The sequence below is a fragment of the Hippoglossus stenolepis genome, chromosome 4 (genome assembly GCF_022539355.2).
Source record: "Hippoglossus stenolepis isolate QCI-W04-F060 chromosome 4, HSTE1.2, whole genome shotgun sequence".
In the NCBI taxonomy this organism is placed as follows: domain Eukaryota; kingdom Metazoa; phylum Chordata; class Actinopteri; order Pleuronectiformes; family Pleuronectidae; genus Hippoglossus; species Hippoglossus stenolepis.
In genome coordinates this window covers 23,140,662-23,167,833 of record NC_061486.1, presented here as the reverse complement: position 1 = coordinate 23,167,833, position 27,172 = coordinate 23,140,662, and the positions used below count along the sequence as shown (strand labels likewise).

Sequence of the window (27,172 nt, the reverse complement as noted above, 5' to 3'; positions counted from 1 at the left end):
GGGCGCTGAGCTTCCGCACAGACGGCTCTCATTGTGTCTGGTAGGTGGTCCGCGGCCCGGGAGGCGGCCCCGGGTTCAGCCGAGGTAAAGCAGGCAAACACCGCGCGAAGCCCCGTGTGTGCTGGTGGTAACTCTGAGCTGCTGCTCCCCCGCACCCGCTTTAATGACACAGCCTGTCATCATTGTCTTTTTCGCCCCTCACTCGTTTTGTTTCTAAAACGCCCTGCCACCTTTAAAACAGCGGCGTCAAGCTAGCTAGCGTTAGCCCGCCGGGATTTCAAAACAAAAGCGTGAAAGTGGCGCCTGTCGGATAAACGCTCAGGTAAGTTCTGCTTGAGGAATATAAAACCAAACCGATGGATAGTGCTGAACATTATCGGAGTAGGTGACCTGGCTGAAAACATCGTCTGTTTTGTTGTGTAACTATTTTGTGTTGAAACCAACCGGATGTGCTGTTGAGTTATTGTGACTAGCTTGAGACACATTGCTTTTCATTGTAGTGGGGAAATATAGCTGATTTGACAAAAGAGGAAAAGTAAAAATAGATTACTGTAGTTCTGGTTGATAACCGCTACAACGTGCTCCTGCTTGCAATATTAGCATTTCTCCACGCCCTGAACTTATGAGGATGAAACTACCTTTTTTGATTGTATATAATTTTCTTTTAAAACACTTTGAGGTAGGATTTTGTATACATGACACATCATATATAACATTGCCTGTGATATCGTCAGATCTCGCCACTTTATGTTCCTGTACCGTCATTTCACGTGTCGGCTTGTTCGCGACTGCAAACATGTCGGAAGAACATTGTGTCGTGTATCGATCAATTTCAACCCCTTCCTGGTTGTTAACGTACGTTTGTATAAGTGTTTACGAGCCGCGTGAGTGTAGGGGACAGACAGACAGAGGGCTGGACTAAGAAGTGCTGTGTTGCATAACATGTGGGGGGTGGAGAGGGCACCTAAGGACAGGGGGTGATCCCTTCACGGAAACGTTCACCCCCGGAAACCTCTGCAGCTTGTTTGAAATGCCTCATCTATAGATGGAAGTGTGTGTAAACAGGAAGATGTCCTGTTTATCAAAGGTGGTGGTCGTTTTGAGGGCTGAACGATCAAAACGTCACCTAGAAGAGCACATGCCTCCACCAAGGCCCAACAGACCCCTAATCGAATCAAATTTCACCCACTCAGATATCAGGTCTTTAAATGAGCCTGATTTTCATCTGGATCCATGAAACACTCCCTGGGAAATCCTCATCAAAAGTAAAAGGTTCTTTCCGGACCCATACCCCATCCTTCCACCCAGGTTCATGGCAACCGGTCAAGTAGATTTTGCATTATGCTGCTAAATACCAGTCCTACAGTCCCCTTATGAAACCACACCAACATTCACTTGATCTGGGTTTTTATTTGAATCTGCACCAAATTTCACACACTGATAAATTTCAGTCCCTCAAACACACCAAATTTGTTTATCAAGATAAATTAATTTATTAATATGATATGTTTGTCATTCTCTGCTCAGCGTAGATTAAAATGTGGATATCCACTGCACTGTTTGTTATTTTGTCCTCATCTCACCTACTTCTCTTCCAGACAAATAACTCAAAGCAGAGAGCACACTGCAGCGGAGCAGCTGGTGTCATGCGAGGACATCTATAAGGGGTAGTCTGGCTGTTAATATCCCAGACTGACTCAGCCCATAATGGACAGCACAAGAATGCGTATGAAAGGCTGTTCTTATTAAGAAAGCTACAATCCCCTGGTTGTTTGACAAGTTGTATCTACACCTGAGGACAGCTTTACCTGAATGCGTCATAGGTAATTGCTTGTCACTTTCTTGTTTGCATACCACTGTAAGTCTTTGTGGTTGGATTTGTAGAACGATGGGATCCTACTTACTTGAGCAATGTGTGGGCAGATTAGTACGTAATCCTGGTCTATCAGCCTTATAATCTTGTACTAATAGTTTGTTTTATACAAGTTTAACCCTCATATATTTGTTTATTTTCCATGCCCTTTATCAGGAGTTTCATCAATTCTCAAATCTTTTTGATAGCTGTCATGCAGGTTTGTCTGGTAGACAAAGTAGGACTGAAGTTTCCTCTACAGTGTTATTTTTTGACAAGCTGTAGCAATCTTGTAAAAACATGAATTGACTGTGTGCTCCATTGTCTTTAGCGGTTAGCTTGAATTACAGCATTTTATTTGGTTACGCTGAGTTATATGCTCTGTATTCTGTCTGGTGTTAAAAGATGGTGTGCACAGCCTGTCATTGTGCATCAGTTGCCACTGTTGCATCCCAAAAAGGCCGACACATGACCATCAGCATGTGCCAGTGTAGATCTAGTGGAGAAAAAACATTTGAAATACTCCTTAATCGTGTAAAGCTGTTGTCCAATAGACTGCACAAACAAATCAAGACAGAATTTAGGCAAATCATTTATACAGCCTATCAAAGAGAAGAGGAGCAACATAATACTTATTCAGGAAGTATGTAGTATTGACAGAACCTTGAAATTCAACCGTAATTTAAGTTTTAAATTATTAAAATTCAGTCGGAATATTAATTTGTAGGTTTTAGTGTTTTGCATCTAAAAAAATAAAATGCTTTCTATCCCGATGGTCATGAGTCTGTCTTAACAGGCAGTGGGTGACGGGCACAGGCAGGGTGCAGCCTCACAGGTCTGAAGTTGTTTTTCTATGCTGGCATTTTCTAGCTGTTACTAACGGTCTCAGTATCATGTTTTTTCTCATTAGGGTACAGTATGCCAAAGGAACAACCTTGCCTGAGCGAGCACAGCCCCTGTGCCACATCCAGCATGAACGCCAAAGATGAGCGCAACAGTACGACTCTGCTGGCGATGCGTGAAACTAAAGACGCAGATGACTCCAGTGGAAGGGGCTCCCTCTGCAGCTCAGAGAAAGACTCCGGCTACTCTGGTCAGTTCATGTAAATGTGGCAGAAATATAACTAGAGAATTTACAATTTGCCAAGTTTGATTCTCTGTTGTATCTTTTATTAAAGCTGGATGGACAAAAAGTGCCATATGTAAAGTGTAGGACGTTTAAACGACATGTAGGGTACCATGTCGATGTTCTGTTTTGATTTTATCAGATGGAGACTGAAAGAAATGTAGCAGTTTTTAAACTTTGTTCCTCAATCGTAGGAGACAGATATTACTTGAAAGAAAGTCACAGACTCTTTAATGAAGTTGTCATAGTTAAAGATTTGTCAATTTCTTTGCTGCCAATGACTGAATGTCTGTGACCCATAAACGACGACCCATAAAGATGACGCAGACACTGAAACACTAAACCTGCCCAGGTCCACTGAGTTCAGCTGACTGACTTTCCCAGTAGAGAATATCTCAATACTGGATCATAAAATCCCCTCAGCCGCTGTGGCTGTTAAAAGATCATTCTCCTGGTGCATTGTCCTAAAACTAGTAAATCAACTGTGAAGTAGTGCAAGTAAGGCTAAGAGAGGCATTAACCGACTGAGCTCACCATCTCTCTGCCCCTGCTGGGTGACATTAAAGACCCTGTTCAGACCCGTTATTAACATCCAGGTCAGAGCTAAGTTCAGATCTGAATGTACCCAAATGCGTTCTTGGATCCAATCTCTCTGACCTCATTGGGAGGTGGTCTGGGACGCATGTAGCCATATTGTTTCCGTGTGTGAACACAAACGCATCCTTGGCCAGAGGCAACTGCCGCCTTCTCAGCTGTTGCCTCTGAGCTGCTACAGTTTCACATTAATCAAATGTATTTTCACGGTTCTCCGTGTCCATACGTTGATTTGTTTGTGGCAAAATATCAACACATACTGACTAATACATTTTTTAAATGGTGATGTCTGAGACCTCTTTAAACTCAGACCGGGTAAAAAACACATCATTTGGTCTTCATGATCACAAATGACGACCATGACTATTTGCATATAGTGGAGGGAAGTGAGATCTGATCAAAAGTGGTCATAGGAGACGCGTTCAGGACACATTTTAATACCAAGGCTGAACAGTGCCTTAGGGATAGGCCTGGGTGGGGAAAGCCCTTCCTCAGTCTGTCAGTGGAACAGAACTGAGACTGAATGCACACCTCTGTGTTGTGAAGGTGTTTTGCAGTGGGTGCTGGGCCTTGTCCCCAATAGACAGCGGTTTTGTTTGTCGTTTCGCTCTGCTACTGTCATGAGTAAGTCAAGCATAAAGCCAATCACAGAGAAGGCTTTCCTCATCAGCATGTGCAGCAGCATAGCATCCCTTTCTACGACTGCCTCCCCTGCCTACCCATGTAGGAGTATTTAGTAGTTCTATGCTATGAGGCTGTGTGTGCACACCTGTTTCCTCAGTTGTGCTCAAATCTTGTGATGGAAATAGGAATTTATGACCGCATGTCTGTCACTCTTCTCACCCCTTGGCAAGATGGTATGGAAAAAAAATGCAACAGTATCACTTCCAACTTGTGTCACAACAGCTCAACTTTCCCTTTTGTACACAGCTCCTGCGTCAGTCAGATTTCCTCATTTCTGTGTTGTCTTCTCGGCAGATTGCTCAGACTGGCAGCATATGGATGTGGAGGACCAGCATAGCGACAAAAGCCAGTCCAGAGGTAGTGAGTGCGCAGAAACGTCACAGCCTGGCCAGAACAGAGAACGTGGGCAAAGAAATTCTGAGAATTCCACCTTGATGCTTGCAGGACGTGAGCTCCCACCCATCTACATAATCGACAACATGGGGCTGAAGCAGGTAAGGCTGGTGTAGGGAAGAGATACACACTACTCCCGTGCTAATAAGGATTCTAAACTAAACGTTTACACTAAGCTGTATTCTCAGGGCAGTGGACATAGAGTCACAGCACAACAAGAGCAGGGTTGCAAAGTGAAGCTTCAAATTGTCAGAGATGGATCAGTGTGACTGGCTCCCACTGTTGGAATGGCCTGTATTGAGTTTTCACATATGTTTTCTAACTTTCCTTGTTATAGCCAGAGCTTTTGTAAAATGTATTTTGATGTTGAAAATTAACAGCCCTGCAAGAAAATGTATATGGACACCAACATTCTGTTATCAAGCCAATAGTCTGAATAAGACACTGCCATGTTGGGCTGGGCAATATGAATTCAAATCAATATCACAATTATTTAAACCTTGACTACGATTAATTAAAAATATTTTCTACCCAATTGCCCAGCCCTACTGCCATGTAAACAACATTTAACCGGATTAAGCTCGTACTCAGAATAATGAATAATCAAATTAAGACGTGGAATATTCTGACCTTAGTTACATTATGTAGTCATTTATACATTTTTATTACATTATAACATCCCCTTCATAAACATGTCAGTTACCAACTGCTTAATGCCCCATGCCCTGGGTTTGAGTGTAAGCGTTTTCCACAGAATTAATTCAATCTATTGTAGAAATGTGGGTACATGTGCTCACGCACAAAGGTCACTCTCAGGCGCAACAGACTCTGAGTGACAGATCCACAGTCATAGAGTGAAATAAGGTTTTGTGAATGATAAAGAACTGTATTGATGACACAACTGCAGCTGAAACTATGAGGCCTGACTGTCTGTGTGGATGGCAAAATGTTACGGAGGAAGCACGAGCATGTGGTTGCAATGTGAGCGAGCACGCAGCAAATTGTGCTTCACACCAAGTTTGGGATCTGTTATGTTATGAGAAGGGTAAAAACGTTTGGGTTCATGATGAAATCTTGTTCATAATAGTTGGGATATTGCTGATTATATAAATGTAGCCATTCATCTACCAGTGAGGAACAAGGGTAAATGTAGTTTTTGAGGATTTTCTTTGTTTTTTTTTTATAAACCTTTGCTGCCTCATCCGTTCTTTATAATTTACATTTACTCGTACCTTATTGGCCAATCAGCCCACAGACTACGTGTTTTTCACTTTGGGTCCTTTTTTTCCTCAGTGTATCATACTTGCTTTATTCTTCCTCCCAGACCCCCCAGCTGGACACGATCCAGAAAAAAGGTCAGCTACTCTGGAGAAATAAAAGCTTGGAAACTAGCAGTTCCGGTGCTCCCCAGATCGTGTTGCCGACCACCCGGCAGCCCCACAAGCCCTTGTCCCGGAAGCCCAACATCATGGGCAAGAAAAGAAACGGCAAGTACCTGCCTATTTTCAACTCCTATTCCCGGATTGCACCACACCCCAGCAAGAAGCCCCCAGATATATCTTTATCTAACGAAAAGCTCCAGAATCGGAGCGAGAATGTGTGCACAGAACATAAGAGTGACAGTACACCAGGGACCAGGAGTCTGCTAGATCAGCACCTTAATAAGCAACCCAAATTAGCATTCTCATGCTCCTCTTCACCCAGAGATACTGTATCCTCCTCCACTTCCGCTATTGCTTGCTCGAGCCAGGGCTCTCCATCTGCGTTCACTGTGCACACCACCGGCTCCTCCTCCCTCCTTGCATCCAGAGGACTTCAAAGGAACGGCACCACTAATGTTCGCCACCGCCGTTTCCTCAACACATTAGAAATCCTCGGACAATCAGGTTTGTTAGACATTGCACTGCGCACCAAGGAGCTGCTGCGCCAAAGCAACGCTATCGAGCAGGACATTTCCCAACTGCGCCAGCACACAGAGCTGCTGTGCCAGACCGCCAGCAACCCCAGCCTGAACGGTGTCACAGCCTGGGAACCTCTCCACAGAGCCATGTCCGAATCCTGCAGCTACCCCAACCTCAAACTCCTGCACAATTTACAAACCCCGCCTCATCCAGATTCTTCTGGTCAACCAGAGAGTATTAACACAGTTGACAGTGAGCAGCCAGCCACTGAGAGCTCGGCTGTGTCACCATCTCATTGTCCCCCAGCCTTACTGGACCCAAACCAGAACTGTCCTGTATCACCGTATCAGTCGGAACAAAGCAGGGAGCTCGCCACCGGTGGGAAAGTCACCTTTACGCCTCCTGACAGTTCTACCGGTTAGCACAATCTGCAGTGCCTTGAGGAGGAGATCCTGCCAGTGGAGAACCGGTAGTTATGTTTGGATATGTGTATTTTTTTTATTTTTTATGTTGTATCTCTGCTTATTTTAGAATGTACTGTACAAGATGTCAGTGTTCCCAGTTGATTTATTAATTTCACGGGAGTTACGTTTTTTGACATCTGAAATTTGATTTCATAATTAATGTGCTTAAGTGCAACTTATGGCCAAGGCACCATCATCTATCACTACTGCAGACGTTGCAGAACCACACGCAGGAGGAGACGCTGTCTGCCCGTGAGCCACTTGATGGATTATGTGAAAATAAAATGTGTTTCCTTATAAGGAAGAGGACATTTGCTAAAAATCAAGTGGCACTTAATGCAGTTATGACAACTTCCGTGTACAATACCAGGTCAGTTTGTCATTTTGCCTTCACAACAGTTGGACTTTATTTAGGGAAAATGGGAATAGATCCATCTCCTTGTAGATCATTTTTGAATGAAAAAGTGAGTTGTGTCCCAATTCAGAGGCTGCATCCGCATTCTTCGGTTGAGCTGAGGCGTGATACTCAAGAATTGTACATCTCGTTGTTTTGCCAGCGAAATTACCTCTTTTTAAAAACAGTTAGTCATTTAAAGCACATCAAATCCTGGAATACTTGGGTCGGAAAGGATCCACCTGCTGGAGCCTTCGCTTCTCTGGGATGGAAGGATGCGTTTGTTGGCCGCATGTAAAGGAACCATTGAAATGGGACAGTCCAGTCGCACCACTGTGATGCCATTGGTCCTCAAATGCAGCCTCTGAAGGCTGCAGCCACTGAATTAGACACAGCTATAGATTCTTATAAATTTATTTCCCTGAGCATGAGCAGTCGCTAAGATTGGTGCCTTCGAAAGAACATAAAAAGGCTCCCAGAAAAATAGCACTTTAAGGAAACTGATCGCATTTGAGGCACAACAGGGAGCCTCATGTTGCAGAGAAACTCCTCCTGTAACGTCACAGACTGCATCACACTGGACTGCTTCAGGGACTTGTTTTCAAACGCTTCCCCAACAAAGCCTTAAAGACTCAAGTGATATTTTACTCTCTACGAAGATGCATAACCGCCACAGGTTGTGACACTCAGTGAACTCTATTCATTTAACATACACAGCACATGCCTTGTTATAATGGAAGCAATTTAACCACAGACTGGATGATGGCATCGCTCAGATGATCAGTTACACCATTTCCTCTCATGCAGCAGCTCTCTCCAGTTCGATGATTTTCTTTTTGTTTGCACAGAGCCACTAACTTTCTTCTTGTGGTCGAACGTTTTTTTTATTCATAGATGTAGCACCGTTTGCATCGTGAGCCTGAGAGTTTGACAGTGTTTTTGTATAAAATTGTTGACTCAGTGATTTATATGCATGTGATATGCGTGGGATTATTCTTCCACTACTTTGGGCTCATGCATATGACACACATTTCTGAAACTGAAAGTTGTTTATGTAGTGCATTTTTTCATAATTTTAAGGTATTCAAATAAAGCAATATAAAAATTACATCAAAATGTGAGTTTGTTTGTTATATGAAATTTAATATAAATTTTGGACTTTGAAATGACATTTAACATTTATTTGAATTATATATTCTTTAGTGTATTTTACAATGCAGCTTTTTTATTTCTATTTTTGATCAAAATAGGTATCAGAGGGTCTGACAGATTATTTTCATTCCATAAAAACAAAGAAGTTATGTTTTCATCTGCGTTTGTTTATTTGTCTGTTGGCAGGATTACGCAAAAACGACCAAAGCCATTTCCATAAAATTTTGTGAAGAGGTGAGGCATGACCCAACGAAGAACCTGTTAAATTAGGAGCAGATCCAGAAAAACCTGCAGATCCAGGAGTTTTTTCTTTCTTTAACATGGTGAAATGGAGTGTTGGCCTTGGTGGAGGTATGCACTCTCTGGTTGTCCTTCAGCATTGGACACTGAAATTTGTTTTCTACATTCTTGTCTGAGAAAAAAATAGAAGGGGATTTGGATAGCGCATACCTCCGCTAGTGCCGATTGGCCACTTTACCACCATATTGCATATACATTTACAAATCTGGAATGACTACAAATCTCACCTGTTTGTTAATATTGGCTATCTACACATGCCTGACATTTTTCATAAAGGTCTCTGCATTATTTCTTGAGCAAGTCAAAAAAATAAAAAAAACACCCTCTCACAATGTTAAAGAAAGGGATAAAAACAAATCCACCCCTTTGCTACAAAATACCCCGTACCCCACCTTTCCACCAAGTTAACTAAAAATCGATTCAGTAGTTTTTTCGTCTGCTTACAGACATACACACAGCAATGAAACACCTCTTTAGCAGAGAAAAACATATTGCAGTCAGCAACCAGGCCGCTCGGTACCAGCTCGTACATGTTGGGCCTGCCGATGCCAAACAGCTGAGGATCAGGTGAATCAGCCAGCTAACTTCTGCACTTCTTCCCCTCCAATGTGCTGCAGCTCATCCTCTCTGCCTTTGGTCAGTGAGCAGTCAGGCTCAGGTTGGCACAGCTGAAGGCAACGCTATGAAATAAGAGATAAAAAGTCGACAATTATTTAGTACAGAGTTGCAACAGAACTGTCATTAGTTGACGGACAACTTGTTTATGTAAAACTAAACCAGTTGTGAGTCAGTTGGATAATGAGTTTATTGCGTTGTTGCAGTGGTATTCGCAATAATTACTATCAAGAATACTGCAATACTATAGAGAATGTAGTTTGTACTACTATGTAATATTTGTACTTCAAATTTAAGCATGTCAAACTTTTAAAGATCTTCCTGCCAACACATTAATAACAATAATAAATAATTATTCTAAAATTTACAGCTTTAGTATTTTGATGTGGATCGGAGACTTCCTGACACTACATTGGAAGCTTGTGCGTCATTGTGCCAAACTGCCTCATGCTTATTGAGTATACTGACTCCAAGCATTCATTAGACTTCAGCTTTTTATCACAGCATTTTATGTGTTTTGTGTTCATAATGTTTTGCATCAGGGTTTTAAGAGGTTAGCCAGGGATCATGAAGCACATGAACTGGATATTGGTTTCTGTTTCATATGGTCATGATAAGCAGAAAGGACTCATCAAGTCAGTTACTGTATATTTACTGATCGTGTTAAACTAATCACACTGTTAAGAAACCTTTCCATTGCTTAAAAGGTCCATAAATTCCTGAGCAAACTTTAAGTATTAGTATGACAGTTTTCACATTTCATCATTGTCCATACCTGACTGAGGGTTCCAGTCCCAGTTCCCAGCTTATATAATGCCCAACCTGGCACAAGCAAGATGGAGGACAGGGACATTACCCAGCCCACCACATATGCCCAGAATGGGTACACATACCAGCGATTGAAGGTCAGAGGCTGGTACTCCACCAAAGAACATATAAAAGAGCCCTGGGGAAGCAAAATGAAACACTTGGTACTTTTCTATTTTGGTTGATGTTTTATGGATGGATGTATTTTTGGCTAAGTAAGCAATCTAGCATTAAAAATGGGGCTGTAAGGATATTCATAATCATCTCGTTTCCCAACAGTGAGTGCCTGACTCACCAGTGAGACCAGCGGTGTGAGATAGAGCCAGCAGATTTTAAAGAATATATTGGCACGCACACCCGTCATATCCTCTATGATGTCATACAACTGCTCGACCCCTTGATGGGAGATAAGTTTGGATTAATGTTACACAAAAATCAGATGAAAACACGTGTGCAAATGACTGGGTGTAATTTAAAGGGGAACACTTTTCTTCAGTCTGTGGTGCAGCGTGTCAGATGTGACAACCTAAACCCTGACGATGTCAAGACGTAAACTACATGGACGTGTACCAGTCAGGGAAAATTTAACCACAAAAAAGAATGCTATCGGTTGCATTATGGGAAATAATGCAGTATATAATTTATTTTTATTTTATTGTCATTGTTTGCCTAATCTAAAATAACCTTTCATGCTGTAGTATATAACTTTGTGGAAGTCATGGATTAAATTGCTGTTGCATTCTTTTAAAGGATTTTGTTTTAGCCCATAAAAAATGAACCAACCATTTACACTTTACAGGGGGGGTTTATGAGCGCAGGTGAGAGTCAAGACTGTCTGAGACTCCAGAACTTTACTCAAGACACGATAGATATTATGGGATATATTATTAAGATACAACACCTACCAAATACCCATCCCAGTGCCAGGGTTTCAAACACACAGAGAAAGAGGATGCAGGCTCCGTTACAAGCGTAGTAGTCAAACAGTTGGAACACATACATCCCTCCCTGGAGACAAAAACAGAGACATTTATTTTACTTTACATTTACTGTCAACCTCACATGTATGAAAGCCTGTTAGAGACATTTTTGTTAAATGATAATTCAATAATTACAATTACAATTGCCCTGAAGTGCAAAACACAACAGCAAGTAAAAAAACACAACGGACAATCGAAACACACAATAGCAAATGTAAAAAAAATAACAGCAAATCAAAAAAAACTACAGCAAAGCAGAAAACACAATGGCTATTTGGGATTTGTATATCCGGGCCACCATACATAACTAGAAAGTATCTACTGATGATAGAATGATTAAACAAATCCATGACATAGAAGTTGCTATATTTTGACAGCAACTCCCTGTCATAATGGAGTAATAAATGTGGATACACGTACTGACCTCAGTGATCATGATGAGCTGACAAAAGAAGCACGTGAGGCAGAAGAGAAGGAGGAAACGTTCCCGTCGGCCTGCTTTGCGCATTACAACAGGAAACATGTCTATGATGGATGTCATCACTACCTCCATGGCGACAAACTGTAAAGACATCAGACAAGACAGAAATGAGCACATGTCCAAATGGCTCTCCTTCAGAGTCCATGCGTGTGTCTTACTTGTGTGTCCAGACCCAAGAGAAGGAGCATAATAAAGAAACAGATGGACCACAGCTGAGGCAGAGGCATCATGGCTACAGCCTGAGGGTAAGCAATGAATGCCAGTCCTGGACCTGGAGAGACAACAGCAGAATGGATCATAGTCTCCTACTGTCTGCCTCTGGGTAACTTACTGGAAATATCAAATAGGTTTGAGATCTACCTAATTCCACAAACTTCTGTCTGTATGTCTGTCTGTGGAACGCATATCTCATCTTATCGGCTTCACATTTGACATGTGCACTGTTAAGGGGTCAGAGAAGTGCAGTGTCGAATTTGGTGCAATTTTGGACTCACAATACGTCTAATATGAATGAAAATTTATTAAACAGGCGACCAGTGCTCTGTAGCAGTCAGTTGAGGTGGGGCATTGTGCCTTCAGTCCGTGGGTTGAGTGAGTCTTCTTCTTCGTCCTCAGATAATGTAACAGCAGCAGTCGGCAAGTGGGTCAAACAGCAGTTGTAACAATCATTCAAACTTATATAAAGGCCACACGTGTGAATGGTAATGAAACACATTCTGTTTCATTTTAAGAAAAGCGTTGACTGTAAAATCTTTATTGCCGATAAACCAGGTAGGATGAAAGTAACTTTACTTACCCACAAACCATAGACTGTTTACAAAAAAGCTCTGCACACAAACAATAAAATTTACTGTATATTGCAGAAGAGTTTGAAGAGGATCAGTAATGACAAGGAATAACTGAAGTAATTCTGGAGTATTATCAGAGGTAAAGCAAACAGCCCATTCCATGTCGGCAGGATTAGAACAGGCACTGTATAGTAAGCCTGAATGATCCACAGAAGGATGTATGGTTTTCAGAAATCAAATACAATTTAAAAAAAACAATTCGTTATAGTTGCAAAATCTCAATTACACTACTTTCTGAGTGCCTGATCGTGTTTTATATTTGGTTAGATGAGAGTGAGGCAACATGAGCATGAGCACGACCTGACAACGACTGAAAGCAGTCAGCTGTGATGCCTGGGTGTGCTGTCAGGTGCACAACGCTGCTACACTGGTATGGGGCCAGATGACTGTTGCTGTACTTATCATGTCCTCAAGATGGCAGCAAAGTGTTTTTGTAATAGAAATAGTTTTTGAACATACATTTTGAACAGAAATGTCTGAACGCACAGTTTGATTAAGTGAATCCAGAGCTCTACGTCACCCGTACTTATTGTTTTACTGTCCATTGTATCATATCCTTAGACACAAGCTTTTGTGTATAATGTCTGCAGAGGCTCTTTTCTATCTCTGATGAATGTAAACCTCTGTTCCTGTTTGAACAAAAAGCGTTTCACTTAGCTCCCTTTGTGGTAAATGATGTCAACAGTGCAGGGAAGTGCTTTAAGTTTGATGTGTTAAAGGCACAGTCAATGCCAAGTTTGTGTGTCATGTGTAATATGAGGAGGAGGATTGTGTTCTAATTCTGAGGTTTTGACTTTGACTGTATATGAGGACTAACAATAGGACTGCTCCCCAAAATTTAAGAGCCAAAGCATCTCCATCACCACCCGGTGGCTGGCTGCCTCCTCTGTGTTAATGGAGGGGTACATGTCTAGACTAGTCTAGACGTTAAAGTACACGTCAAATATTTTCCCACAAAGACGGTTTCTGTGATTTTAGAAAATTCTTATCACACTGATGTTTGTCCAAGCGTTAGTTTTTCCTATAAGTTTGCTTTTGATGGTTTCGAAACAGGGTGAAATGTCATGATTGACAGTTGAGACCGACTTGTGATTGGCCATCCCCACATCGCAACTGCACAGACTCTGACTCCAAATGCACAGGATGGCAGCGTTCGTGTTTTAGCTTAATAGTGTCAGGAAATGTAGAGGTTACCTATCAGCTTTAAAAAATCAGTCTTCAGTAATTGAAGTTAAAGTTTAAAGTAAGAGTAACAAGATGACACTCCAAATTAAAATGAGTAGAGGCCTCCTCTGCAGAGTCAAAGTTGTGACAAGTTGCCTCAGTTCAGTTATTCTAAAGAAAAGGGTGTATCTGTCTGAATGCTCCTGGTGGCTTGCTTTACCTGACTCGGCCACTTCTGAAATGGGAATGCCTTGCTCATGAGCCATGAACCCCAGCACAGAGAAGACCGCGAACCCAGCCACCACACTGGTAGCACTGTTCAGCAAACACAGCCACAGGCAGTCTCTGCAAAATGTTTACGATCCATGAGCGTATAGTACATGGTTGATCATTTTAATACACTGTTGCTTATCTATTGATCATGTCGAAAAATTTGAGAACTCCCGCCCCAAATTTACTGGCCTATTATGATGCTGCTCAAATTTACCAATTTCATTAAAAATAAAGTTTTAGAATACTGGAAATATAATTTGAATAATGTTCGGATGATGAATCCTTTCTGTTGGCTTGATTTTATTGATATTATCGCAGCCTGGGTTTTCACGTTTGTATCTGTGTGAGCTAGAAACACATCGTTCTGTTGTGTGTATTTGCAGCTTGTTTGCGTGTTTACTTATGTTGTCAGAATTTGCATAAGTCTGCAAGCCCAAAGACAAACAGCAAGACTATGCAACACATGCTTCAAATATGTTCATATACATAACAAACACACACACACACACACACACAAACATACCAATAAGGTCTGAAAAGATATTCTGTTGTAAGTGTCCAAAAGTTCAACATGTTTAAATAACAAATAAAACTATTGTACAAGGGGTTATAAACTTTTAGTAATATTGATTACATCAACATTAAAGGGGACATAGCATGCAAATTCCACTTTGTTAGTGCTTCTACAGGTTAATGTGGGTATCTGGCATGTCTACCAACCCAAAAACTCTGGGGAAAAAACACTCGCGCGTTTTGTTATAGTTCCTCTAAGTCAGAAACGTCATGCTTGAGCGACTCGATTGCGCTTCCTGGGTATTGTGTCGTAACAAGGAACTGGAAGTCTCCTACATGGTCTTGGCCCCCGTCCCGTCCCCCGTCCCCACACTCGTTACTTCGGGTTTACACGGAGGCTGCAAGGCAGCGCAGCGCCGTTCCCAAGCACGCAGCCGGGCTGTTCACCCGGGACGAGCATTTCTCCGCTGGTCAGCCCGCGATTCACTCACATGTGGCATTTGTGTGGATCGTTGGGACTGGGAGGCTGCAGCAGCTGCTCGGGCGACCACTCGCTCTCCCGTGCGTGAGCTGGAATTTGTGTCAGCGCCACACAGCAGCAGTGTGGAAGACTTCCGCAGTGTTCAGCGCTACTGTAACCCTGAACCCCGACATTCACGGGTACAACAACAAGCGGAGAAAGCAGAATCGCGGGCTGACCTTATATATACAGTCTATGGGGCTGACCAGCGGAGAAATGCTCGTCCGTGTGAACAGCCAGGCGGCTGCGCGCTTGAGAACAGCGCTGCGCTGCCACCGGTCTCACACTGCCAGCTGTGTGGAAGACTTCACAGTGTTCACCTCTACTGTATGCTGTAGGTACAGTAGTTACGCCGGGGTACAGTAGTTACGCCGGGTACACCGGACGCGGAAGTGCCGCTGCGAGGCAGCGCAGCGCCGTTCTCCAGCACGCAGCCGCCTGGCTGTTCACAGGGACGAGCATTTCTCCGCTGGTCAGCCCCATAGACTGTATATATAAGGTCAGCCCGCGATTCTGCTTTCTCCGCTTGTTGTTGTACCCGTTGAATGTCGGGGTTCGGGGTAAATGATGGTCTTCATAGCCCCCACCTCTCTTTCTCTCTCTGTCTGTCTGCTTGTGTGCTTGTAGTGGATGGGCAGAGGGGGACATTTAATTATGTGATTGGGAAAATTAAAACTCCAGGACAACAAGGGAATACAAAGTATGGGATGCATATTTGATAATTTATATCATATAAAATATGTAATTTATATCGTTTAAAATCATGGGGGAGGGGGAGCTGGCTCATTAGCATTTAAAGGAACAGGCACTCAAAACAGGTCACTCTGTGGAGGGCTGTTTTATACAGGGTAAAAAGGGTGCTGTTTTATATGATCCTTGTGGTATTTTGACCAAAGTATGTTACAGACATTTCATTAAGACCCCAAGGAACCATATCAACTTGTGGTAAAATGGGCATGCTATGTCCCCTTTAAGATAATGAGAAAATAATTTCTTAAACTATGTTTGGGTTATTAAAAAGGCCGAACATTGCTGGAGAGTCAAACCCAGGGACACAGTGAGAAATACTTACTTATAGCAGTTGTTGTTGTAGGTGTTGTAGCTGCCGAGCACTGTTAAAGAGCCCACACCCACACTGTACGAGAAGAAGATCTGAGCCCCAGCCTCCATCCACACCTGTTTCAACAGAGCAGTGCTGAGCTTTGAGGATTTGCCCACTTACTCCGATGACATATTCCCTACCTATATGTCACCCACCTGAGGGTCTGTGAGTCGTGAGGGTTCAGGCAGCAGATAAAACAACACTCCTTGTAGAGCACCAGGAAGAGAGAGTCCACGGATCAGAAGAATCAATAACATCACATAGGGGAAGGTAGCAGTGAAATACACCACCTGGGGAAAAGACATTTATAAACATGTATTGTAGACTTTTAATGTGGCACAGTCTGGAGCTTACATAAATACCTTGCCTGTAGATCGGACTCCTTTCCAGATGCAAAAGTAGCAGGTGACCCACGTGGCAATAAGACACAACAGCACCTCCCACCTGATGCTGCCTACCTCCTCAATCCCCCCTGAAATAGCCAGCACTCGTCGTCTAGATTAGAAAGAGAAATGATCAACAAGTCACAAAATATTTTAGTCATTATTATTGTGTCTTGCATAATACACCATCATAATGGTTATTTGGAATATGAGGAATAGCCTGGAGGCTGAGTTTGTTAATGACAGACATACTCCCAGAACTCTGTGGCAGCAGAGGATGAGTTCGTCTGATTGGTCAATTGAATGGTGTTATTTCTTGTTGAGAAGTCTACACAGTCATCTAAAAAGGAGATGAGAGGGAAAAAAAAGATTTATACAGTTTAACAGTTTTTCACAGTTTTGTGCACCTTTATGCAACTTTCTTTCATGTCCACGGCGGTTTGAGACACAGGAAATGTTTCTTGATTCATCGGTGAGGTTTAAAACAACATATATAAATCATTGCTATTGTTTTCATACCGAATATCTGAGAAAGAGAAAAGTGCCCTCCAATCATTATTGATAAATGTGAGTTCGGGAAGCACTTAATAAAATCACCAGAATTGCCGCTCTGCAGTTTTGTGCCCCCGCCAATCAGTGCAGTTTCCATCTGCGTACATTTTTTTTACAGATTCACATGAGGTCACTTTTACCACTGTGACCCTTGAAATATAATCACAATTTCTGAGTGACAACTATTCAAAGCTTGAAGAAGATCCTTAAAGGGAGATTTGAGATATGTTCAAGAAGCCAAAATCCTGATTAATGAGGTCACCGTGACCTTTGACCCCCAACGTCTAATGTTAACCCATGAGTCTAAGTGAATATTTCTGCCCAAATTCAAGAAATCTGTGAAATGGATGTTTTCCATTTCACTGCTTCAGTTTATGGTTCCTGGTTGTTGTGCTGGTAGGTTAATTTTTAGAACTGTGCTTTTTTATTATGACAAGTCAAAATGTATGCAATGAAAATGGTCTGTAGTTAGCAATAACAGCCACTGTACATGGCAATGATCCAGTCATTTGTCTTATATGATAACATCACTAAATCATGCACATATTATTGTCCACTCTGTGACACAAGTCAACCTTTGTACCTGTGTTCCAGTCGTTGCTGCAGCTGGACCAGGGCAGCTGGGAGCTGAAGGAGAACACCAGGTAGAGCAAAGCCCAGGCAAGAATGATGATGTAGGTCATACAGCTGTAGAGGAGAATCAGCAGTCCACCATATCCGATACCTGCGTGAAAAAACATTACCTACATTACAAAAACCTGACTTTCTCCATTTATCCTTTACCCTAACCTCTTTTTGTTCAGGATCACAGAAACCTGACGAACAAAACCTCTCTGAAATTTCACTTTAAGTTAACTAAATATAAAAATAGTACCAATTGAAAGAAGTAAAGCAAATCTAATCTTAATTTCAAGCTGAAAAACAGGTTTTACTCCAGATGTCACCTAATGGAATGTATTTATAGCATTTCATGTTTCATTACCAGTCTTTATAAATATATTATATATTATATATATCTCCTCCAATTTAGCCTTTTGTGACACTGTTGGACTTATTCATAGTTTTCCAAAATATTCATTGTCAAAACCTACAATATGACATTTAAATGAGAGATTCAGATGTCTGATGCTTATTGACTGTATGTTAAAATGAACATAGACTCCGGAGCTAATGCGGAAGTGCCTGAAAACTGTGTTCTCTTGAATGAGCAGCAGAGGGCGACTCCACTGGCTCCAGAAGTCGATGACAAAATGACCCAAAACTTCTCACCTGATTTATAACGTCATTCTACATTTTCCTATGGAGTTTATGGTCTCAATTAATAGAAGTCTTCATCAATCCAGCATGATGTTCATTTCGTAAAATGATGGTCCCATTTAGAGTAACATTTTAAATAAAGCACGCATAGATGCAGATCTCAGGTGTAGGTAGGTGTGCAGTGTCCTCAAGCTCTCAGGCTCCAACCCCCTGCTCCGCCCCATATCGTTACTTCTTCAAAAAAACAAGATGGCGCAGGACAAAATGCCAAACTCAAGGCTTAATAAAAACATAGACTGTAAATACAGATGGATGAGTTCGCTGCTCCCCAAAAGTGACAGCAAAGCATCTTGATGCCCCCTGGTGGCTGGCTGCAGTCTAGGTCATCAACCCAGCCTCCACCATGATAAATGATGGGACATGGACGAAACTAAAAATCCAAAGTACATGTCTTTGTCCTCAAAGATTGTTCTGGTCATTTTAGATATAGTTCTTACACTGATGTTTGTCCAAGATTTTCTGGTAAGTTTGGTTTTTAATTAGTTATGAGGTGCTAAAAAAACAAGGTGAAATGTCAGTATTGACAGATAAGACTGACTCGTGATTGATCGAGGGCGTGCATCTTTTACCTTTTCACACTTAAGGTCTTCTGCCCAAACCAACACTGACTCTAGTGAAATCACTTCGGGAACTTTATCAAAGGCTATATAGCCCTTGTTTTCCACATATGCAATATAACTCTCCACCTGCAAGCAGATTTTGATGTGTTCAATCAGTAGTGTGCTCCTTTAATTTGAGCTTTTTAAAAACATTATCTCACTTCCATTACATATAAATATTGTTTTGCTTGGTCACAGAGGCCATGTTATTGATGATTAGTCAGTGTCTGGCTTGTGAAAGTGCCCTTCCCTGTTTTATATTAGTTTGTGCTGGCTCCATGTAATTTCAGAGTGGGTTACTGCCTCACATATTCTCCCTTTGTGAAACATGAAACATTGAACTGTCTTAACTGAAGAAAGAGGTTTTCCTACTCTTGGTTAAGGTTTGGTCAAACATTAAACTAACAGCCAGTCCTGCATCAATCATCATTTTAAAATCGTTTCCAGTGAATATTGGTTTTTCGTCTGGCGCTGACACAATACTGCATGTAGTGTATACCTTCTGCCAGTGGGCATAGCTTCCTCCAGCAGGTTACGCTGCCCTCCTGGGTGTACTGGCCTATAGTGGTCTCCAGCAGGAACAGGGGTACACCACATGTCACCACGAATACCACATACGGCACCAGGAATGCACCTAAATTCAAAAAAACAACATTGCTACCATACAATTGTTTGAGTAATACTGTATGTAGTGAGCATCATATTTGTTTACCCCCTCCGTTTTTGTAGCAGAGGTAAGGAAACCTCCATACGTTGCCCAGGCCGACAACATTTCCCCCACGGCCAGTAGAAACTCCACCTTACTGCCCCAGTGTCCTCTCTCCTCCACATCCTCCTTCATGTTTTGTGTCGTAAATTTTGTATTCAACATACCAAAAACCTCCGTCTGGACCCAGTCGTCTTTGTAACCCAGGTACTTTGTCGTCCAGGTTGTCACCACCTTTATATTCACTTCTAATTCTGTCATGTAATCAGCAACCTTCTGACCAGTTAATCAGTTCTCAGCGGATATGTAAATTATCTCCTGCCGAGCATAAATTTCAATCTCTAAACTAGAGGGATTCCAGTAGAGTTCATACCTCTGCCAAGGCCCAACAGTCCCCTTATGGAACCACATTTAAATTCACCAGATTTTTATTTGGATCTGCACCAAACTGCACACACTTATAAATATCGCTCCTCTAAATATGCCAGATTTTCTTCATCAAGAAAAAAATGCCCTATCTTGCAACGTTAAAGAAATTCAAAGATAATTCCTGGATCTGCCCCCTGATCTGGATCACCTAAATATAATTGTCATAGTCTCTGTGCTTCCAGACTTCTGTCAGTTCATCTCTTCAGGATCTGTTCAGGTCAGTTTTTGTTTCCCCATGATGTTTCTGTGTTTTTGACCTTGGCTCCAATCACTAGTGTTTTTTCTGTGTTGATGGACTCGCAATCCAGCTTCGCCTTTGTGTTTAATGTTTAAAGTCTCTTAACCGCCTCTGCAGCTCTTAGTATCTGCATTTCGATCCAGAACAACCCCCCAAAACATGGCACCTCTGTATATTCATACATCCCCATTATTTCCTGGACTTGGAAGTGGTGTCCAAATCGATCACTGTATGGCAGTATTATATTCTGTGTGATATCAGATCTTATAAACAGGTAGAGTATAGAAGTTACAATAGCAAAAGTTAAGCTATTGACAGTGATATTCTAATTATCAATTTCTTTTTATTTATTTAAGAATTACACAACAACACTTACATTCAACAAGCACGAAAGACATGTTTTTTGCATTGAGTGAACTTAATGTTTTTTAAATTTCATCCTCCAGAAATGGACAAGCTTTATAAAGTCTTTGATGAACTCCTGATCTGGAATAATGGGATACAGTGATCAACACAAAGATGAGTTTGACCTGCAAAACAGTTATCGGAAGCGATATCGTCGCTGCCTGCGCGTCTTCACTGCTGGGCAGACTGTACTGGCTCTCATTCCCATCTGCTGACCTTGGGTAGGCGCTCGGGCTGAGAATAAATTTGTGGGTGCAAGTCAGCGGACTCATTGCAAATGGAAGGACAGGTGGACTGCCCTCCTGCAGTGGAGCAGGATGGTGGGAACGTGTCAGGATCCTACAGGAGAAACAGGGAGTGTCAGAGTGATGATCAGTGAGATCACGAAAGTGAACAATATTCTCTTAGTTTTTCAGTTAATGCTCACCGGGGGAACAACAGTCAAGTAAGTGACGGCGTAATTTGAGTCTGCGGAGTCGAAAGCCCGCACAGTGAGGGTGAGTGTGACAGTGGCTCCTGCCTGAGCTGTGGCAGGAGTGTGGAGGTTCACCTGATCGTGGAAAGACCCTTGTTCCGCAACATGGAACCTAAAAAACAAAAACTCAAAAGTAATTATATAAGAAAGAATTTCCCTTATTTATAATAAGCTTTATTTATTTCAATCCGTACACATATGATTATGGTGGTTATAATGATTCTAATAAAGCATACCATATTGAATTTAATGAAAACTATTTTACTTTCCTACTTTACGTAAAGGCAACCCTCAAAGGCAATTCTCAGAGGGCCCCGGCTGGCTGTTGATATTTGCCCTACCTGTGAGGTCCTCTCTTATGAAGATATCCACAGTCGTCATCCATGCTCAGACTGAAGAGTCGGGCCGGGCCGCGGTTTAGGATGTCAAAGTCCACCAATGTGCTGTGGCCGGGTACCAGGCGAGGGACAGACAAAACCTGAGGTACAGAGTTGTATGGAAAGTTGGTTAAGGGAAGTTTACAGACCACAAAACAAAAAAGAATATCTAAAAGACCGTTAAACGCTCCATAGAATGAAGGGAAACTGCATACAGTATGTGGAGTGCAACCGTTCATCTTGTCGGCTTCAACAAGTTCATTAAATCATTCCTTACATATAAACCACACATGTGAACAGTAACTAAGCAAATATAGATTCATTTTGTGAAACATTGAATATAAAATCTTCACTGCAGATAAACCAGGTAGATTTGCTAATTTCACTCTGCACCAGACTGTTTATAAAAAGCTCTGCACACAACGTCCAGCACTCAAACAAAAAAAAGTGACAGTATTTTGTATAAATTGTTTGAGGAGGACTCACTAATGACAAGGAAGAATTCTGAAGTAGCTCCAGAGCTTCAACACAGAACAAGAGAACAGGCCATTCCACACAGGCAGCTTTAGAACAGGCTCTGCACTAGTTTTTAAAAAACCGAGTAAGTGTACTGAGCTACTTGTCACAATTATTATTAGATATTTAAATGATGTCTAACATCACAATGCTTTAGCACTTCTGTTGAGTACCTGTATCTGAACATGAGTGGGCTGCACCATCTCAGTGGAAACCCTCTCCAGCTTGTCTCCTCTTCTGTCTCGGCCTGTGAGTCGAACACAGAAGGGAACTCTGGGAACAGACTCCACATATCCCACCATCTCGTCCACAGAGAAGGATGACGAGAGAGAGGAGGAAGAGGAGGAAGAGGAGGAGTTCAGCTTCATCTGATGCAGGGTGTCCCCTTGAGCTCCCAACAGTGTCACGTGACTGAAAGACGCGTCCTCTTCTGGAGCCAGGCCTGTAACAGCCAGCACCAGAAAGGCAGGGACACCTGGGAAAAGTACAAAGCAGGTTTGCTAAAGGGCAGCCACATTCCTGGGCATGGTTAGTACTGTGCGCTGTGACTCATACATCACTTATTATTTGAGAAAACTATAATCACAATTACAAATACCTGCTACTGGGCTACCCTCCACTCTGGCCAGACCTGGGTGTGTCTCATTGGTTACAGTGGCAAAGTAATACAGGAAATCTACACGGCTGTCACCTGGAGGTGCAGATCAAAAGCACAAATCTTTTTTTCTTACATTCAGTTATATAATATCTAACGTACTGGAAGTAATCTATTAATGGATTTCATGAATGTCTAAGATGTTTTTTCTTTACCTATCACGTTGAATGTGAAGTGTCCGTCACTCTTGGCGTGGACTTTCCACTGGCCTTGTTGTATGGGAAAAAATAGGCTGATGCGGTATAGACCCTCAAAGTGCTCCAAGTCTGCCAGGAACCTTTTTCACTCAACAGAGACTGGCTTTGGCCTGACAAGGAGTAAAAACAGGAACAACGCCATTTTTATTGTCACATGCAAAGACAGGTCTGGGCTGTAGAATATTTATTCTAAGCAAGTACAAAGTGCAGTTCACAGAAAGTAGGTCCCAGAATAAAAACTATAACATAAAATTTGCCTCCACCAACCAGTGCAGTTTCAGTCTATATAAATTAATTTGAGGTCACTGTGACCTTAACCTTTGACCGCCCAAATCTGTTCAGTTGATCAGTGCATCTAAGTGAATATTTGTGCCAAATTTGATGACATTTTTCTCTCTAGTCATTCTTTAGATAACGTGTGCACGAGGCAAAGGTGAGGTCCCATTGACCTTAAACTTTGACATTTACATTCTGATCAGGACAGCAACCTTGACCATGGACCATATGAAGTAGCTCTTGAGATATCGTGTTCATAAGAATGGGACGGACAGACATTTAACAACATAATGCCTACCCGCTGGCATCAGCCAGTGGACGGAGGCATTATGTGTCTATACTGTATATGGTGTCTAGATTTTGCAGACTATAACTGTGTAACATTTACCTGAAGGATTGGTTAGGATACACTCAAGCAGGAGGCCAATGACATGTATGGTAACATTCTTCAATGAACTATCAACTCTGAAGGAATGAGCGGACATCAGCTCCTGGTCACTCTCCACATGGAGCAGGGTCACCTGAGGAGGAAGGATGCAGATGTGCTGTATCAATCTGAATGAGAAAAACGTGTTTCCACCTCAAAGGGCCCATATTTTACACCTTTCTGGGATTTAATTTGAGGTATTGGTAACCCTAAGATGATATATCAGTGGTTTAAAGTAAAAAACACTCTCTGGAGCTGCAGACAGAACAGGCTGTTTTCACCTGCCTCTTGAGCCCCTCCTCTGCAGCTACAGAAGACCAGCCACATATTTACAGTCGGTTATAACAGGATGTTTCTGAACGGTAAGTTACACCGTCCTCATGTTTGTTCAAGTTTTAGCAGGACAGTCGGCCAATGTAGGAGTAACGTCCCGAGTTACAGTATGGAGTTTCACAACGGAGTTTCAATACGGAGTAACGTAGATTTTAACTAACAAGCTGCTAGCTCAGCAACATGTCTGCTTGGTGTCGCGTTCGGTGTGGAGTGGTGGTGGTGGAGGTGACGGGGAGGGGGGTGATGGGTCCGGAGGCTGGACTGGTACTGGCTGGGTGGGGCTGAGAGACGAGTGCGATCCCATATGACTCATACGGGGGAGGAAGTATGAAACGAGACGTTTCGATAACATATTTCTTAGAATGGACTGAGTGAAAAAGTCCGCAGACTGACTGTTTTCATACTTTGAGGGTCCCTACAGACCCACTTCAAGTAATTACGGATAGTAAAAGCCCAGAAAATGTATTTTACACAATATGGGCCCTTTAAAGACATTTAACGTGTCTATAGTCACGATTTCTATAATAAAAACTGATCACAATCAGGATGTGAAAGGTGTCGTTTGTGTTGACAAGGATAATTACCAGACCCTCACTAAGTCAGAAGTGTTTATTTTTCATACTTTAATCTTTACCATGTGACCATTTTATTTGCATAACTTGTTTGATTTAGTACATCTAATGTTGACCCTCATTCAAAGATCTTCCTGCTGTACCTTGTCAGCAGCTGTGTTATCCTCCACTATGGTGGAAACCCTGTGGATGTCAGAGTTGGAGGTGAATATGGTCAATCCTCCTGACACGGAGGAGAGGGAAGAGTAGAGAGAGAAACGATCGGGTGACAAAGGTTGCTTAATCCTCTCCTTTCTCCTCCTCCTCCTGCTTCTCCCTCTGACCTCTGGTGTGTGGTTGGGATCTTCGGTTAAGAGAAATGTCACCTGTGGGAATATCCGGTCAGAAAAGAAATGTGCTAAAAATACCACTTGACTGATTTCCAGTCCTCTTGCCGGCACAATTTCATATCGCAAGTAAATGCACAGTAGATGCAAGTCACATTAGAATCAGAATCAGAATCAGAATCAGAAGTATTTATTGCCAAGTAGGTTTACACCTACCTGGAATTTGCCTTGGTATAGGTGCATACAAGGAACATAAAACATAAAAGCACAGTAAGTACTACTTTTACACATGAAAAAAACAAATATAAAATAAAAAGATATATATAGAAAAAAATATATAAAATAAAGTAAATGCATTAAACCATGTTCCTCCACTTTGAAGAAATCTGAGTAGTTTCTAAAACATGAAAACATCTTCCTATGTACATCTGAACTCATCTGACTCTAGTGAAATCACTTCGGGAACTTTATCAAAGGCTATATAGCCCTTGTTTTCCACATAGCAGATTTTGATGTGTTCAATCAGTAGTGTGCTCCTTTAATTTGAGCTTTTAAAAACATTATCTCACTTCCATTACATATAAATATTGTTTTGCTTGGTCACAGAGGCCATGTTATTGATGATTAGTCAGTGTCTGGCTTGTGAAAGTGCCCTTCCCTGTTTTATATTAGTTTGTGCTGGCTCCATGTAATTTCAGAGTGGGTTACTGCCTCACATATTCTCCCTTTGTGAAACATGAAACATTGAACTGTCTTAACTGAAGAAAGAAGTTTTCCTACTCTTGGTTAAGGTTTGGTCAAACATTAAACTAACAGCCAGTCCTGCATCAATCATCATTTTAAAATCGTTTCCAGTGAATATTGGTTTTTCGTCTGGCGCTGACACAATACTGCATGTAGTGTATACCTTCTGCCAGTGGGCATAGCTTCCTCCAGCAGGTTACGCTGCCCTCCTGGGTGTACTGGCCTATAGTGGTCTCCAGCAGGAACAGGGGTACACCACATGTCACCACGAATACCACATACGGCACCAGGAATGCACCTAAATTCACAAAAAAACAACATTGCTACCATACAATTGTTTGAGTAATACTGTATGTAGTGAGCATCATATTTGTTTACCCCCTCCGTTTTTGTAGCAGAGGTAAGGAAACCTCCATACGTTGCCCAGGCCGACAACATTTCCCGCCACGGCCAGTAGAAACTCCACCTTACTGCCCCAGTGTCCTCTCTCCTCCACATCCTCCTTCATGTTTTGTGTCGTAAATTTTGTATTCAACATACCAAAAACCTCCGTCTGGACCCAGTCGTCTTTGTAACCCAGGTACTTTGTCGTCCAGGTTGTCACCACCTTTATATTCACTTCTAATTCTGTCATGTAATCAGCAACCTTCTGACCAGTTAATCAGTTCTCAGCGGATATGTAAATTATCTCCTGCCGAGCATAAATTTCAATCTCTAAACTAGAGGGATTCCAGTAGAGTTCATACCTCTGCCAAGGCCCAACAGTCCCCTTATGGAACCACATTTAAATTCACCAGATTTTTATTTGGATCTGCACCAAACTGCACACACTTATAAATATCGCTCCTCTAAATATGCCAGATTTTCTTCATCAAGAAAAAAATGCCCTATCTTGCAACGTTAAAGAAATTCAAAGATAATTCCTGGATCTGCCCCTGATCTGGATCACCTAAATATAATTGTCATAGTCTCTGTGCTTCCAGACTTCTGTCAGTTCATCTCTTCAGGATCTGTTCAGGTCAGTTTTGTTTCCCCATGATGTTTCTGTGTTTTTGACCTTGGCTCCAATCACTAGTGTTTTTTCTGTGTTGATGGACTCGCAATCCAGCTTCGCCTTTGTGTTTAATGTTTAAAGTCTCTTAACCGCCTCTGCATCTCTTAGTATCTGCATTTCGATCCAGAACAACCCCCCAAAACATGGCACCTCTGTATATTCATACATCCCCATTATTTCCTGGACTTGGAAGTGGTGTCCAAATCGATCACTGTATGGCAGTATTATATTCTGTGTGATATCAGATCTTATAAACAGGTAGAGTATAGAAGTTACAATAGCAAAAGTTAAGCTATTGACAGTGATATTCTAATTATCAATTTCCTTTTATTTAGTAGACTCTTTTTAAGAGTTACACGACAACACTTACATTCAACAAGCATGAAAGACGTGTTTTTTGCATTGAGTGAACTTAATGTTTTTCAAAT

General features: G+C 41.9%; 2 protein-coding genes across 3 annotated transcripts; one reads left to right on the top strand and one right to left on the bottom strand.

The window, feature by feature from the left end:
- The first annotated feature begins 19 nt into the window (after positions 1-19).
- Positions 20-8,516, top strand: LOC118106464 (CLOCK-interacting pacemaker-like). 2 transcript variants are annotated; one of them, XM_035155034.2, is made up of 5 exons: positions 20-322; positions 1,599-1,823; positions 2,763-2,945; positions 4,551-4,750; positions 5,974-8,516. In XM_035155034.2, exons 3-5 carry the CDS (start codon positions 2,771-2,773, stop codon positions 6,970-6,972), a joined length of 1,374 nt encoding a protein of 457 aa, XP_035010925.2. In that variant the 5' UTR covers positions 20-322; positions 1,599-1,823; positions 2,763-2,770; the 3' UTR covers positions 6,973-8,516. The 2 variants fall into 2 exon arrangements, with proteins under 2 accessions (XP_035010925.2, XP_035010927.2); XM_035155036.2 differs by lacking the exon at positions 1,599-1,823.
- A 916-nt stretch (positions 8,517-9,432) lies between these two features.
- On the bottom strand, positions 9,433-26,201 carry LOC118105723 (sodium- and chloride-dependent GABA transporter 2). Its single transcript, XM_047339660.1, has 14 exons — positions 26,069-26,201; positions 25,854-25,988; positions 17,682-17,822; positions 16,799-16,886; positions 16,526-16,658; positions 16,319-16,453; positions 16,134-16,237; positions 13,976-14,100; positions 11,902-12,014; positions 11,687-11,824; positions 11,188-11,290; positions 10,578-10,678; positions 10,251-10,421; positions 9,433-9,540 (listed from the first exon to the last, which is right to left on the bottom strand). The coding sequence occupies exons 1-14, from the start codon at positions 26,196-26,198 to the stop codon at positions 9,433-9,435; spliced, it is 1,725 nt and encodes a 574-aa protein (XP_047195616.1). The 5' UTR covers positions 26,199-26,201.
- Between the last annotated feature and the right edge of the window lie 971 nt (positions 26,202-27,172).

Excerpts from the sequence above, each read along its gene's own strand:
- LOC118105723 (XM_047339660.1), bottom strand. The coding sequence starts at position 26,198 with ATGAAGGAGGATGTGGAGGAGAGAGGACACTGGGGCAGTAAGGTGGAG. Across the intron at positions 16,454-16,525 it reads GAGTCCGATCTACAGGCAAG|GTGGTGTATTTCACTGCTAC; the intron begins GTATTTATGTAA and ends TCTTTTCCCCAG. Across the intron at positions 14,101-16,133 it reads TACAACAACAACTGCTATAA|AGACTGCCTGTGGCTGTGTT; the intron begins GTAAGTATTTCT and ends AACATTTTGCAG.
- LOC118106464 (XM_035155036.2), top strand. The coding sequence starts at position 2,771 with ATGCCAAAGGAACAACCTTGCCTGAGCGAGCACAGCCCCTGTGCCACA. Across the intron at positions 2,946-4,550 it reads GAAAGACTCCGGCTACTCTG|ATTGCTCAGACTGGCAGCAT; the intron begins GTCAGTTCATGT and ends TCTTCTCGGCAG. Across the intron at positions 4,751-5,973 it reads ACAACATGGGGCTGAAGCAG|ACCCCCCAGCTGGACACGAT; the intron begins GTAAGGCTGGTG and ends TCTTCCTCCCAG.